General features: G+C 41.3%; 1 protein-coding gene across 1 annotated transcript in view; it reads right to left on the minus strand.

Annotated features, from left to right (window-relative positions):
• The window catches only part of SGCD (sarcoglycan delta), a 397,423-nt gene that overhangs the window by 88,127 nt on the left and 293,825 nt on the right, over positions 1-15,471 (minus strand). Inside the window, exon 6 of the mRNA XM_083603932.1 lies at positions 2,272-2,359. Coding sequence (XP_083460058.1) covers positions 2,272-2,359 — 88 coding nt within the window. The remainder of the gene's footprint in view (positions 1-2,271; positions 2,360-15,471) is intronic.

Raw genomic sequence — 15,471 nt, forward strand, 5'->3', positions numbered from 1 at the left:
ACACCAGCCAGGCCACACACACCTGCACAAGATTATAGAATAATGTGCATGGAAAGTACTGCATGCGCATAATATCCCCCCCCCCTCTTCCAAAGATCACTCTCCTGGCTTTCAAGCCTGGGAAAATTTAGTTTCTGTTTTAAAGAACTCAAATATATTTTGCTTCCACCTACCGTATTTTTCGCTCTATAGGACACACTTTTTCCCCTCCAAAAATTAAGGGGAAATATGTGTGTGTCCTATGGAGCAAATACAGGCTCCTTGGCTTCAGCGATAGCAACGCGAAGCCTCCAAAGCACAGAGGGAGCGCTCCTTCCGCACTCCGGAGGCTTCACGTTGCTTTCGCTGAAGCCTGGAGAGCGAGGGGTCGGTGCGCACCGACCCCTCTCACTCTCCAGGCTTCAGGGATAGCCGCCTGAAGCCTTTGGAGTCCAGCGGAACCTCGTGCTGTGCTCCAAAGGCATCGGGTTCCTTTTGCTGAAGCCGGGAGAGCAAGACTTTCCTGGCTTCAGCAGAGAGGGAGAGCTGCGCAACGCCCCTTCAGCGAAGCGGGAGGAGAAATGGAAGGGGCTCCGTTTCTCCTGCCGCTTCGCTGAAGGGGCGCTGAGCAGAGAGGGGAAGAATCCCCCCCCGTTCTCCCCCTCCTATGGTCCGGAGCGTCCTATAGAGCGAAAAATACAGTATATTCTACAAAGAGGTTTATCTATGAAATTGAAACATCTATAGTAGAATTTTGTTCTCTTACGCATCACAAAGCTACTGGGCCTTTCAGATTTTTCAAACATTTATTGACCCCCCCCCCCCAAAAAAAATCTCCTGCACTGCATCTTCATCTCCAACCCCCTGATTTGGACATTTTACCACAATGGTTCTGAGAGTGGAACAAGAAGTAAAAGATTCACTGTTTTACTAAAAAAAAATAAAAATAACCACAGTTCTAGTTTCCCAACCTCTGCTAGAAACACACTGCTATGGAAATGTATGACATGAAGAAAGAGAAAGAAAGAAATGTGTGTTTATTTATAACTGCATAAGTTTTCAGTAAACGCAAGTGGCTAAAATACTTGCATTATCTTCGCTCTCTCTATATCTCAGACTTATTTACTTTTATAACAAGGAATGTAATTTGCATCTCCCAAATAATCATGTTACACCTGTCATTCTTGTTTCAGTATGACAGGGCAACAAAGTCTTAGAATAATTAGATTCAAAGGCAAGAGTTGCATCTCCTGGGACCATTTTCCCAGTCCAGTAGTTTCAAGCCTGGCAAACTGCACAATTATTCCACATAACACACAAACTGCACTATCTTTGCAATTGCACTGCAGCTAAATTCTATTATCCTGCAACAGAGTCACTCGAGTGCTCTGCGTTTTCTGCCTGTACATGGCAAATGATCAGCCAGCCCAACAAGCTCCCCTCCCGCTTCCCCTTTTTCTTCTTGAACGTGATAATCTGGGATTGAATTCTGGGGTGAATTTATTTCCTCTCCTCAAGGCAATTTTCACACATGCAACTAAAAATAATTGCCGGCTGAAACAGTTTATTTAATTATTTAGCACTCTCACTTGAGGCCAGGTGTTATATAAGCAAAGCAGGCAATCTAATTTCACACACAACAAAATGTTTATGGATTGCCGATGCCGTCTCATGGAACAGCTTCTCTCCCTTGCCACACTCCTTTCTTTCTGAGCAATCCCTCTTGCTGCAAAGGCACACATGCACTCAAAAGCAACATGTCTGCTGGGTTTTTTTTTTTTTTAAGAAGCATCAGTTTCCCTGTTAAACATAAAGCATACCATTTCATGAACATAAATGGTACTTATCAGCACAAGTGATTTACTTTTAAAAAGGGGTTTCAGAAACCTTTAAAAGACAAGAGTCTATCCCTGCTGTGAATATTAATCAGTTAAGTGTCAGTCGTCCTGGGTAAGTTTAAATTGTCCAGGGACATTCTTGTGCCTGTTACAAATCAAAGATCAAAATGACTATTCTCTTCCTGAACTTGTACTTGTACAAGTGACCTTTTGTGTCAGACTCTGCTTTAAAATGAAAATAATTTTTGGCTGCCTTATTAGAAATATACAGCCAGCTTCTTCTTCAGCTCAGTTCTAACATTCTTATATTTTTATATTTCTAGACAGGCAGGCTGGGTCATGGCTTGTACTGTACTAGATAAGTTAGTGATTATTATCCCATGGGCTAATGATCACAAAATACCCCATCACAGTGCCCTTTTTGTCTTCTTCTTCCCTTCCTCAGGCACCTTACCTGTTACAAGACGTGTAAGAACTTTACTCTCCTCATTGAGAATGTTCACTGTAACATTCCGAGCAGATTGGAAGTACAGAGGGTTGCCCTACAATAAGAGCACAAGAGAAAATGAATGAGACGGGCACATCGCTTCTCACTAGAAAACGTACTGTGCTCTCACAAAACCTGCAGGACACGAGTGCCCAAATCCATGTACCTACATTTGGTCAAATACTTTCATGGCTCCTCTAAACAAAATGCTTGCTTAAAGGATTACATAGGGTCATATAATTTTTTCATAGGACAAAATGTCACATGGTCCCTGTAGCTAATCGTTCATTTTTAAAGGTCTGGCCCAGGGCAAAATAAACAGTGATCTGCCTCACACAGGGTTTAGTAGTGCCTAGAACCCTAAATGAATTAGGCCCCAAATATCTGAAAGACCACCTCCTTGCCTACAGGCCCTCTTGGGGCTTAGGAATGAAAGAGGAGGGGCTATTTGTAGTTCCACTGCTCTCAGAAGTTTTTTTGGGAGCTGACAGTCTCAGAAAGGGCATTCTCTGTAGCAGCCCCTGAACTGCCAACTCTCAACAGGACATAAGGCACCACCATATTACTGGGTTCTTAGAATATCAGGTACATCATTGCATAATATATAACGTCAATGACTGTGAAGAAAAGCTTTGACACAGGGTTCCACTAAGTTTAAATAAAACATGTAAGGGTGGTGTTTCATAGTCTTTGTTCACTTCCTTGAAAATGGATTCCAGAGTCAAACATGCATTTGAACATTCATACCAACTCTCATTCCAATAACTCAAACTTTCAAGTCATATATTGTGTTGTATTTTGTATTTGCCTTCCCTTTCCACCTTCTTATTGAGGGTAGAGCTGCTATTCAAACTCAAAATACAGAATTATGGCTTAAACGTGTATATGAAATTTCATACAAACAACCTGGCTCCTGCCCAAAATAATTCAAATTGGAGAATTAAGTCAAAGGACAAAACCTTTATAAAAAATGTGAAGTCTTGATTATTCAAAGATATTTGGGTTCATCAAACCAACTTCATCTCGTGTTTCTGACATGTGGTTACTGCAGAGCAATCCATTTTTGATTAAGCTGGGCTTTATGACATGGCAGAGAGAGAAATGTCCTGATCTAGCAGCATACAACATATTTTCTGGATCATATTTATGGGTGCAGATTGAGTGCTGCATCCAGTGGCTGGTGCTTCTGCACTACCCATGAATCACCAAACTGATGGTCAGTGCTGTCATATATGAATATACAAAGCTGCCTTAGTCTTAAGACAAAATTATGGGTATATTCAACCCAATACTATCTATTCTGACTGGCAACTCCAAGTTTTCAAGCAGAGATCCAGTTCTGCTACCTTGCATCCTTAAGTATTTTAACCTGCATCCTCTTTATGCAATACATGTGTTCTACCATTGAGCTATGGCCCCCTCCTGCTCTTTGTTTCAGAATAGAGGAATAACATTGAATCCAGGATCCCTTCAGCAAGCAATTAGCACTATAAAGGCTCACAAGGCAGACCATTTAGTAGGAATACCCTCACCTAATGAGGTGGGGCTGTGCACATTGCTGTGTGCAAATACATCAAGATCTGACTTTGTCAACCTTGTTGTGGCACCATGTCTGCAAAAAGCCCGAGCTAAACTTTGCTTTTTGAAACAGGTGAAAGAAGCAAATTCAGAATCTAAAGCCCATATTTAATCTTTTATTGACACTACCTGAACCGATGACATGACACTGGCTTAATTTATTTTGAGCTACAAATTGAGCAGAAAATAATGGTGTGCAGTTCACAAGGTTGAAGCATTTGCAGTTGATAGTTAGCCTTTGATACAAAGGTACAGATGCAGTCTGAATAAATAACTGGGCTCTCAATGTCACAGGACCTCAAAATAAGCCTTAGGCTATTACACATCATATACTAGTGGAACCAGCAGACTGTGCCCTAATAAAGAGGTGCGCATATAACTCAAAACTATTTCGATACAACCCACCTCCCAGGAATGACATTTTCTCCATACAGATAAGGAACTGGAATTTGCTCTTCCAAATAAACCCTGGCCAACCCTAACTCACACACCTGTGTCCAAGAATGCTTTTCATCAGGTGCAATAATTCACAGTCTGCCCTGCTTAGTTCGGGTTGTATAACCTAGTTCCCTTCTTGTAGATAGATGCATATTGAGCGTAAAGCAGCAACATCTTTGGGATGGTTTGCATGGGAACTTTGTTAGTGTGATGCCATGACATCTCATAAGACACAGTCAGCATCTGCAGTGGATCAAGGCTTTGGGGATGCAGACCATTATTTATAGGTGCAGTTCTAGTACGAAGCAAAGACATTCCTGGGTGTGGCCAACTTAAAAACACTGTGCAACCAAATTTAGTTTGAGGCTGTGTGTGTGCTCCTATGACTCTTCAAAGGCATTTTAGAGTTTGGTGGTTCATATCCCAGTTATTAATCCAGCATCTCTGAATCAAAGAAAGAACTAGGAACATATTCAGCCTCAACTTAAATTAGCTCCAGCCTAATATTTAGTTCCAACATGGCCCATTTAAAAATGGCTTACAATATGGAGAGATATCCATTAGTAGATGCCAGCTGAAATCTCTCATAAACTTTCCTTTTCAATGAGAAAGCATGTTTTTGGCTCTAATGACAGTTGGTATTACTTATTTCTACAATGTGGTTTCTTTTTTATTTTTAAAATCACATGATCCAATAACCACTACAACCACTTAAGCTGTTCAACCAGCTCACCTTGTCTGAGCCTTTCTGGAAAGGCCAGCAGACTTTTAGACTCCACTACTCCCTGTAATATGAAAGGGTGGGCTCCAGTGTTTATTACCATTTTGCATAAAATGAGATTATACTCTTTAAGAAATAACATTAGAGAAGCAAAGGAGCTCTCCTCACCCACAGAGGAGCCAGAGTACATTTTAAAAACACTTAACTGCTGCCCCTTTCTCAGACATTTAGTTCACGGATTCAGAGACCTTTGGTTCTTGTGGTTTGCAGAAAACTAAATCTGTCTGATGGAAGAGCCACTGCTGTATTAGTCTGGTAGCAGAGAATTTGTTCAAGCACTTAGAATACTGCCCACTTAGGTTTCCATAACTCATTCCATTAAAGGCTAAAAAAAGGAGCTAACATCCAGGATTTATCTTTCTCTCAGAGACACTGCACAATTAGCATCCAATGCCTTCTGTTAAGCACATAGGAGCACTTTTATTTTCTGACACACAGTTCTTTAAACACATTTCTTGTATAGTGGTATCTCGGGTTACAAGCACCTTGGGTTACAAACACTTCGGGTTACAAACTCCGCTAACCCGGAAGTAGTACCTCGGGTTAAGAACTTTGCCCCAGGATGAGAACAGAAATTGTGTGGCAGCGGCAGTGGGAGGCCCCATTACCAAAAGCGCACCTCAGGTTAAGAACGGTTTCAGGCCTCCGGAACAAATTAAGTTCTTAACCTGAGGTACTACTGTACATTCTGTTGAAAGAATCGGGGTGCTCATGCTTTCTCTCTCTCTCACATCAAGTTGCAATGAGAAGCACATCTTTTTCCTTTTTCTGAAATATATGCATATAAACACACATAACACACAGAATTTGGTGCCACATTCATTTCTCTGCTACATTAGGGCACAGGTTATACCAATACAGAATCATCAACCTAAATAGTGAGAATAATCTGTGCCATGGCACCCCAGCACATGTGAGGTCTAGCAGCCGTGTAGTCACCTTCCCAGCATGGGTGTTGCTGTTGCTTACTTGCACAGGATGGCACTCCCACCAGTACACTCACATGGCCTCATCCTTGCCACTGCACTGGTCCAACCCTGCCCAGGTAAGCTGCACTGATGTTGGTCTTAGAAGGGCAGCGCTGCTTCATCACATGGGTTGCTACAGGTGAGGTTGAAACCATGACTCATCCTAACTGTATTTGCAACATAGTCTGATTCAGAAAAGACAAGCGAGTTGAACCTGACCATCCCCTTGATTGCACTGTTGTATTTGCATGGAGATGACTTTTCCGGACACACCGCTTTCACAAGCTGGCTTGCTAAAAAGTTTAAAGACACATACAAATACAAACATGACTTACAGTTTACAATTTCAACCACTGATCTGAAATGAGTGGCAGCTAAAAATGTTCCAACGCAGCACATTAACCAAACACGGACTGAAATAAAAACATATTTAGAGTTCTCTTCAACCAGCAGTAATGAAGCAACACATACTTCTTCCCAAAAGGGACGTATGTGTGGTTTTATTTAGTACGTGTGGCACCACACCTGCCAGTCTAACAACTCCTATTAGTGGGCTATGTTCACAGATACGGTTCTTGAAGTTCATATGGGTTCACATATTCCTTCCAATAACTTGGTACAAAGCGTGTAGCGCTCTGAAGACCAAGACGACCACCATGAATTGGGCAGCCAGTGTGACCCATAAATAACTGGTGTAATATGACCTGAATGTCTAGTTCCCACAAGTATTCTGGCTGACATATTCTGCATCCATTGCAGCTCCCAGACTGTCTTAAAGAGCAGCCTCACATAGAGTACACTGCAATAATGGCTGTAACTAAAGAATGTGCCACGGAAGCTAGTAGTGTCTGCTTTCTCTTGACAGAGCCGCAGCTGTCGAACTAGCCTCAGGTTTACTATCTCATCTGCTGTTTACGAGAACTCCGTAAAAGATCATGCCTTTTTAAAAACTGCAGCTTGCACTCCTGTCACCACTTCACTTGTTTCACCATGACTGATCCACTCTAATTGCAGTTGCTTGAAATGATTATACTATATATACATAATTTTTCAGTCTGGTAGCTCCACTCTGTCTATAAGACGAATGCTGTTTTTATTGATTTCAGTGGTCCCTGAATTAGGCTCTTCAACTCTCTCAGCAGTTTTAGGAAATTAGATGAAAATCATCATCATCATCATCATCCAGGTTGCTTTATGCTGTCTTGGATTAAATTATTTTTTGTTTTCTTTCTTTTTTCCTATTGACTTTTGCTGAATTTAATCATGATGTTTTATTATTTATTATTCACATTATTTCTAGTATTATTTTAGCATTTTTTCTGTGTTAAGACACCAAGGAATGTGCACACATAGGCAGCTGTTTACATTAGTTAAATCATCATCATTATCATAGATGAAAAGATCAACTATTTAGACATCTTTCAGGCTGGTTCTCCTAGGGTATTATCCACAACATTGCTGCACTTATCTGTTTATAGGACTGGACAACTTTTTTTTTTGGCTTGAGGGTTGAATTCACCCATGGCCAAGCCTCCAGCACTTGCATGTCAGAAGCAGGTGTAGCCAACATGTGTTCTAGGGTGATCTCTGCAGTTCAGCTGAGGCTGGGAGTTCTTGCCCTCTTTCAGCTCATCAGCTACCAGTAATCAACATGTCTGATGCCCAAGAAGAAGCCTGCTTTCATCCTCATCAGGGCACTGGCCTGAGTTGGGTGAGGTTTAAATCCAGGCTACTTTTTTTTGCATGCGTTCACCTATTCGTAATCTCCATCTCATTTCTACATTAATCCGCACAAAAATACTTATTTTAAAACAGATTTCTCTCCTCAAAATAAACATTTTTAGAACATTTTTAGATTGAGGAAGTGCAGAATCCAGGGTGTAACTGAAATATAATCTGCACATTCGACCAGGAGGTACGAAACCAGGTCAGTTTCTATCGGATTTCACAAAGGTAAACTCTCTAACCGCCCCTTCAGCTACATAAAAGTAAAGGTAAAGGGACCCCTGACCATTAGGTCCAGTCATGACCGACTCTGGGGTTGCGGCGCTCATCTCGCTTTATTGGCCGAGGGAGCCGGCGTATAGCTTCCGGGTCATGTGGCCAGCATGACTAAGCCGCTTCTGGCGAACTAGAGCAGCACACGGAAACAACGTTTACCTTCCTGCCGGAGCGGTACCTATTTATCTACTTGTACTTTGACATGCTTTTGAACTGCTAGGTTGGCAGGAGCAGGGACTGAGTAACAGGAGCTCACCCCGTCGTGGGGATTCGAACCGCCGACCTTCTGATCGGCAAGTCCTAGGCTCTGTGGTTTAACCCACAGTGCCACCTGCGTCCCTTCAGCTACATAGAGAAGTTCAAATGTGTCCGCATGCAAGTGAAGCTGTGGGACACGAGGAACTCTGCAGAAGAGTAGGCAGTGGCAGGCTGCCTGGATCAAGAGTACAATCTCATAGTCAAACTAAGAAGAAGAAACAGGCAACACCTGCTCTGCTGGCTCTGGAGGTATGGGAAGGGATGCACAGGGCTGGAGCTTCCCATGATGGCGGTGGTGATTTTATTTACATCTAAATACTAAATACTAAAACCAATTCCGATGAAAGCAATCAAGAAAACACTAAAAACAATGACGAGGCCATCTTCAAGGGTGTGTGTAGGTGACAAAGCACTCTGCTGCCTGCTCTGGGAAAGAGGGGAAGGCTGACACAACTAAAAATTGCAGAAGAAACAGCAGTGTTTCAGTCTGTTCACATACAGGGGGGGAAATGTTAGGGATATGTGGGAGGCTGGGATTGTGTGATGGTGTTGCTGGTATGAACCAGGGCCTCTATGTAGGAGATAGACAATTTGCACAATTATGGCCCTATAGTGAACTGCTATTGATAATTCATATCCCTCTTGGTAAAAGCACTGGTTCACACAATGTGTGCTCTCAGGCTTGAGCAGTGTCAGAACCAGAACTCTGTCACATCGTGATGCCACAACAAATTATCCCAGTATGTGTATATCAGACATAAATAAAATTAAGCTGGAATTCTGATCCCTGCAATATTTGCACTTGCCTAGCTATCTACTTCAATGGAGCAAAGATATCACGGCTGACACATCATTATCACCTACGTAAGACTCCAACATTTGTTTTTAACACCTTAGCAACATCTGAGTGTTTGCAAACACTCCATGGATTCTCACCCATTCGGCTTCCCACACACAGCCAAATGCCACATGGACAGCTATGAGAAAGACTAGCAGTACTCTGGAGTGAAGCAGATGTTTCTTTCCAATGGGGAAGGGGAGAATAATGGATTTGTTAAAATTCAGTGGAAAAGTTAAGAATGATGAACTGAAAGTTTTAACTATATTGTGGTTCTGAAAATGAAATATAACCCAGAATAATATTTTATAGCTTTTGTTTCAAATTAGAAACTTTGAAAAAATCCTCTTCATTTGTGCAAGATCTCTCTGTAAGAAATGTAATGTTTAGGGGCTATAATTATAGATATCAGGAATGAGGACTGGCATAAAACAGGGAGGGGGAAATTAGAAATAGCTGCCTCCACATCAATGGTCAGACATCCTACGTTGTCATGACAGAACATGGGAAATGTTGCAACACAACATTCAGTGCAACACCACCAGTATATACTCTGCCTGTAACAGTGTTGTTACTCCAGAGACTCAAACCCCCATCACCCAACTCCATCTCAGCTTAAGAAATGGGGGTGTGACAGGGCAGATCACTCCACCCAGGTAAGCAAGGGAAGGAGGTAAGCATGCTAGAAAGCATTACTGCTGCCACCACTTCTCATGCCTTCCCTCCTCATCCCTCTGCCATCTGTGATTTCTGTATGTTATCTGAACACTCAGGTGACACCCCTCCTCCTTATCTATCCCTCGCTCCCTCCTTCCCAAAAACTTATTGTAGGTATTGTCTCAAGCACAGTCCCTTGATGGCATGCAACTAAGCTTTACTTAGACCAAACCCACTGAAATTAATGAAGGTGACTAAGTTAGTCCATTCGGAACCCTCATGTTGCTCCCAGAGATGCTAAGTGTGTCTCATTTTTTACACCATTTTGTTTGTTTCGTTTCTGCTGCATTCACCCCTCCACTCCTGTACTGAATAAACACCTAGAATACAGCAGCTTTTCTGCTGGTGCAGTAGCAGCTTAACTCCCCACCCACCACCCACCATCCATGGGTATAAATAAGATGACCCTATCAATAATTTATGAACTAGTTGCAGACCTTTTTTAAAGGCTTAAAGCGTGTCCTTAAATTACAATTCCCGCAAGGCTAGTGTCCCACATAAGGAAATATTTCTGAATTATAAACAAGATTGCTATAAAAATGACGATCTTTTCCAGAAATAGGCTTGCATACCAAACTTTGTGTATAAATTCTGTCTCGCACAAGTTTCTATTATGGAAGATATTGCCAGCAATTTTGTATTGTTGCCAATAAACTATTATAAATATTCCATAGATTTCTAGACCAGTAACAGTTGCATGTACAGTGGTACCTCGGGTTACATGCACTTCAGGTTACATATGCTTCAGTTTACAGACTCGGCTAACCCAGAAATAGTACCTCGGGTTAAGAACTTTGCTTCAGGATGAGAACACAAATCGTGCGGCGACGGCGCAGCAGCAGCAGGAGGCCCCATTAGCTAAAGTGGTACCTCAGGTTAAGAACAGTTTCAGGTTAAGAACGGACCTCCGGAACGAATTAAGTACATAACCAGAGGTACCACTGTACAACCCTCTGTAAATTGTTAATATTATCTACCAATAGGTTTTCTCCATTCCTAGGGCTTATGGACAGATAACACAAAAGAAAATTAAGTTAAAATAATATATCCACAGATATATTACAAACTGTAAACTGTATCTTTGACTAAAATTATTTTAAACCATAGATGACCAAGCCAAACAACAACAAAAAAAACTTATAGTGCTTCTGGGATATACTGAGATTTCCAATAAGATACAACAATATTGAAAAGGCACAATATGGTGCCCCCTCCCTCACCTTTCATTCTGCTCAGTTCACTATGTCATAGTTGAGATGCCCTGAGGTGCCTCTTAGGCCTGGCGTCCAGTGTGGTGGAACCAGACATGTTGCCCTAAATATTACTCTGGTGCTGGAAGCATGATGTGAATGCATTCTCAAAGTACAAACGGACCACATCTTCACCAGAAACTGTTTTGTAGAGGAACTGAAAACACATCCTCTTTATCACTTATTTTAACTCTTCTTTAAGGCCTCCCACTGCGGCTTTGTAATAATGCTCACGTTGCTGGTCATGTACCTACACTGGTTGTCCCATATATGCCATCAATTAAAATGTGTGATTTATGCTACAGGAAATGGCATTCGAAAGGTGCAGCAAATATGTCAATACAATACAGTATGCTTTGTAAGTAATCAACGTAAGTAATCAACGAGCTACCCAGCAGAACATGAGTCTTGTTGTTTTTTCAACAATTAATTAAATAAATGAAATTGACCGATAACCCACTACACTCAATACATAGCAAAATGAATCACAGCACTCCACTCTGCTATCTTACTTCTGAGGAAAATGCTAAAAGCTTCTGTACGACACTGTAAAAACTCAGTGACTGACAGTTTGTATGTACTTTTAAACTCACCTATGCCTGTACTTTTTTTTTTAATGTATTAGATATTTTATATAGATTTATTTGCCTTAATAATGGGAGAAAAGACCTGCAAAATTACCAAGACTTTTTTCCCTGCAGAACTTTAAAAGGTAATTTAAATATAACATCTCATGGTTAGTATTTCTTTTCTACATCTGGGAGTGGGGAGAGAGAGAGGCAAGTTAAAGTAAACCCAGTAGGTTCCAAAAATCAGAATATCAGAAAAGGCAAGTAAGAGGCAACATAATGGAAGTTTATAAAATTATTTATAGCATGGAGAAGAGTGGAAAGAGAAAAGTTTTTTTCTCCCTCTCTCATAACACTAGAACTTGTCCACATCATCTAATGAAGCTAAAAGTTGGAAGTTTTAGAACAGATTTAAAAAGTACTTCTTCACGCAGTGCATAGTCAAGCTATGGCTACCATCCTGCATGGCTTTTAAAAGAGGATTAGACAAATTCATGGAGGAGAGGGCTATTGATGGCTACTAGCTATGCTCTACCCTCCAGATTTGGAGGCAGCAATGCTTCCAAATATCAGATGCTGGAAACCATGGGAGCGCTCTTGTGCTTGAATCCGGCTTACAGGTTTCCAACTGAGGCATCTGGTTGGCCATTGCAGGTACGGGATGCTGGACTAGATGGGCCAGTGGCTTAATCCAGCAGGCTATTCTTATGGCACTCTTCAAAGAGATATGCTTAGAAATAATACTGTTTAGAAAAAAATGAGAAAAAGAGAAATAGGTTTTCAAATAGGGATATAAGGGAGTGGTAGGGCACTCACCAGGCACGGAGAACATTGCAGGTCCAGTTCCTTACATCTCTAGCTAAAAGGTAGCAGGTGGAAAGAACCAAAATTCCGATGCCATGTAAAGTTACTGCCAGTCAAAACACATAGTACTGGGCAGACTGACCAATGGTTTGATTCAGTAAGTACAGCAGCACCCAGTTTGGACAACGAAAGCTACCCTCTCCTTCCGGCAGCCAGTGCCAAGGCTGTAGGCCTCATTGCTGTGATGCTTTTTCAGTGTCACATTACAAGGAAGCTTGTACGTACAGGCATAAAAGAAGTGAACTGCCTTTGAAATGCTCATTTGTCAGTTGTGAAATTAAAATTACCTAAAAGTGGAGAATATAAACCAGTATTTTAAAGGATGGAAGGGAAAATATATGCTTCAAGAGAATGTGAACCAGAACCAGAAAAACACAGCAGATGATGCAGATTACGTAGGCAGGGTTCAGAGTGCAACCCCACATGATTACTTGCAGGAGTGTGTAGTACCATTAACAGTTTTGTAACCTGATGGGGGACCAAACAGAAGGGCTTCCTGACTAAATCGGGTCTCAGGTTATGCCTGGGAAAAGGTGTTGCTTGCTCTGCAAGCAGTCTAAGCTATATATTGTTAAAAGAATGGTTGTACACATTCCTGTCATAGCGTCAATATCTAACATTAGTCTGCAGTCTAGAATCCTAGCGTTGGAAGGGACCCCGAGAGTCATCTAATCCAACCTCCTGCCACACAGGAATCTCAGCTAAAGCATCCATGACAGATGATCATCCAACCTCTGCTTTAAAACTTCCAAGAAAGGAGTGTTCACAACCTCCCGAGGGAGTCTGTTCCCCCAACAGCTCTTACTGGCAGAAAGTTCTTCCTCATGTAAATCTGCAATAGCAGAATTGTTTCCACAAAATTATGTGGTATCCAAAATTGTGCTGCAATTATACTATTACTTGATTATTTGAACATATCCCCCCATCTTCTTCTGTTCCTGACTTTGACCTTTGAAGCAGGATGTTCATGTAATTAAGCCTCTTTTCTTTGCAAAACTTTAAACTTGACAATATAAGCTTTCAAAGAAGAATGAGGACAATCTGTGAATGGAATGGATAATGAAGGAATAATAAAACAAACACACTCCCATTCTCTAGTACATGTCATATTCATTTGTAAAGTTGATTGCCTTTAAGAAGGAGACAATAGGTTTTTAGCACAGATGTAAAATATTCTCCAGTCTTTTTTCTCCGTAAACAAACCACTTTCAGAAAGAACAAATAAAATAATGCAATAGTGATCGGTAAGAATTTTATACCAAATTTGATTGGGAGACAATGTTGTCTTCTCTTGTGACCTTTCTTGGTGTGGAATCTTTAATGGGCTGCCCCAGTCTCCAATGTGGTAGCATCATTCTTTTCAAATACCTACTTTCGATTTTTTAAAAATACTGAAATACATGCATTTTTATCTTCCCCAAAATAACAAAAATCAAATGAGCAGTTTCAGAAGTAGACATGAGCCATCCTGGAATGCACTTCAGATCATCTGGCTTACACTGACTAAACTCTTGCTGGCGGAGAGGGCTGTCCCTGAACAATGGGGGTGGATTGTGGTGGGAAGCATCTCCCAATGTGGACTGAACGACAACATTCAAATAGATCATTAGTACTTTTATACTGAAAAAAGGTCCCACTCTTAATGTTCATATAACACCGGTCCTGAGAGATCTGCATTGGCTCCCAGTATACTTCCAAGTACAATTCAAAGTGTTGGTGCTGACCTTTAAAGCCCTAAAGAGCCTCGGCCCAGTATACCTGAAGAAGCGTCTCCACCCCCATCATTCAGCCCAGACACTGAGGTCCAGCGCCGAGGGCCTTCTGGCAGTTCCCTCATTGTGGGAAGTAAGGTTACAGGGAACCAGGCAGAGGGCCTTCTCGGTAGTGGTGCCTGCCCTGTGGAACGCCCTCCCATCAGATGTCAAGGAAATAAGCAGCTATCCCATTTTTAAAAGACATCTGAAGGCAGCCCTGTTTAGGGAAGTTTTTAATATTTAATGCTGTATTGTTTTTAACACTCAATTGGGAGCTGTCCAGAGTGGCTGGGAAAACTAAGCCAGATTGTGGGGGGGTATAAATAAATTATTATTGTTGTTGTTATTATTATTATTATTATTATTAACTGTATACTTCTTTTTAAAATAACTTTTCCTTTTACTCTTCAACATTTATTTAGCTTGTTTCTGACCAATGAAAGTCCCAACACATTGCTCTCCATGGGTTGCTATCTATCTAAAGGTCTCTAACCCATTTTATACCTTGGATTATTCAAGGACAAGAAGCACGGACTACACAATACGTAACAATTTCCCCCTGGAATTGACAATAAACATACAATTTATTTTAGGGCTAAATTAAAATGTCAGCCAATGTTGAAAGATACGGACTCTGGACGTACACTGAACCAACCGCATAATTATTTCACTGCCTGGCCAAATTTATCTTGCATTCCCTCATTCTGTATATCTGCCCACTTTCAAGGCCGTGAGGACAGGTATTGAAACACAGCTTGATTGGCTGCTCTGCACCCTTCGGTGTAATAACTTCACCCCGGGGCATTGCATAATCCTGTAGTTTTCACATTTTATACAGTGCTCCCCCCCCAATTCATTTCTGCCTTGTTGTGACAAGAAGCTTCGTAAACTTACCATTGTGATATAGAGCCAGGAGTCTGGCTTTTTTTTTTTTTTACTCTGCTAGTAGTAAATTTGAAGGAAGAAATGGTCAAGGTGAATAGCTCCATTATCTTTAAAAGAATTTCCCGTTTAACCAAAAAGGCAATCAATTGCTTCCATGTAAGAAAAGGCTGGCAAAAGATCCCAGTAGAAATCAATCTGCTATAGAAAGTAGTGGCTGGGCGTGGAGCTTCGGGCAGCACCAGAAATGAACCAAATATGGTCTTGAA

The sequence above is a fragment of the Podarcis filfolensis genome (genome assembly GCF_964270895.1).
Source record: "Podarcis filfolensis genome assembly, chromosome: 2".
Lineage (NCBI taxonomy): Eukaryota > Metazoa > Chordata > Lepidosauria > Squamata > Lacertidae > Podarcis > Podarcis filfolensis.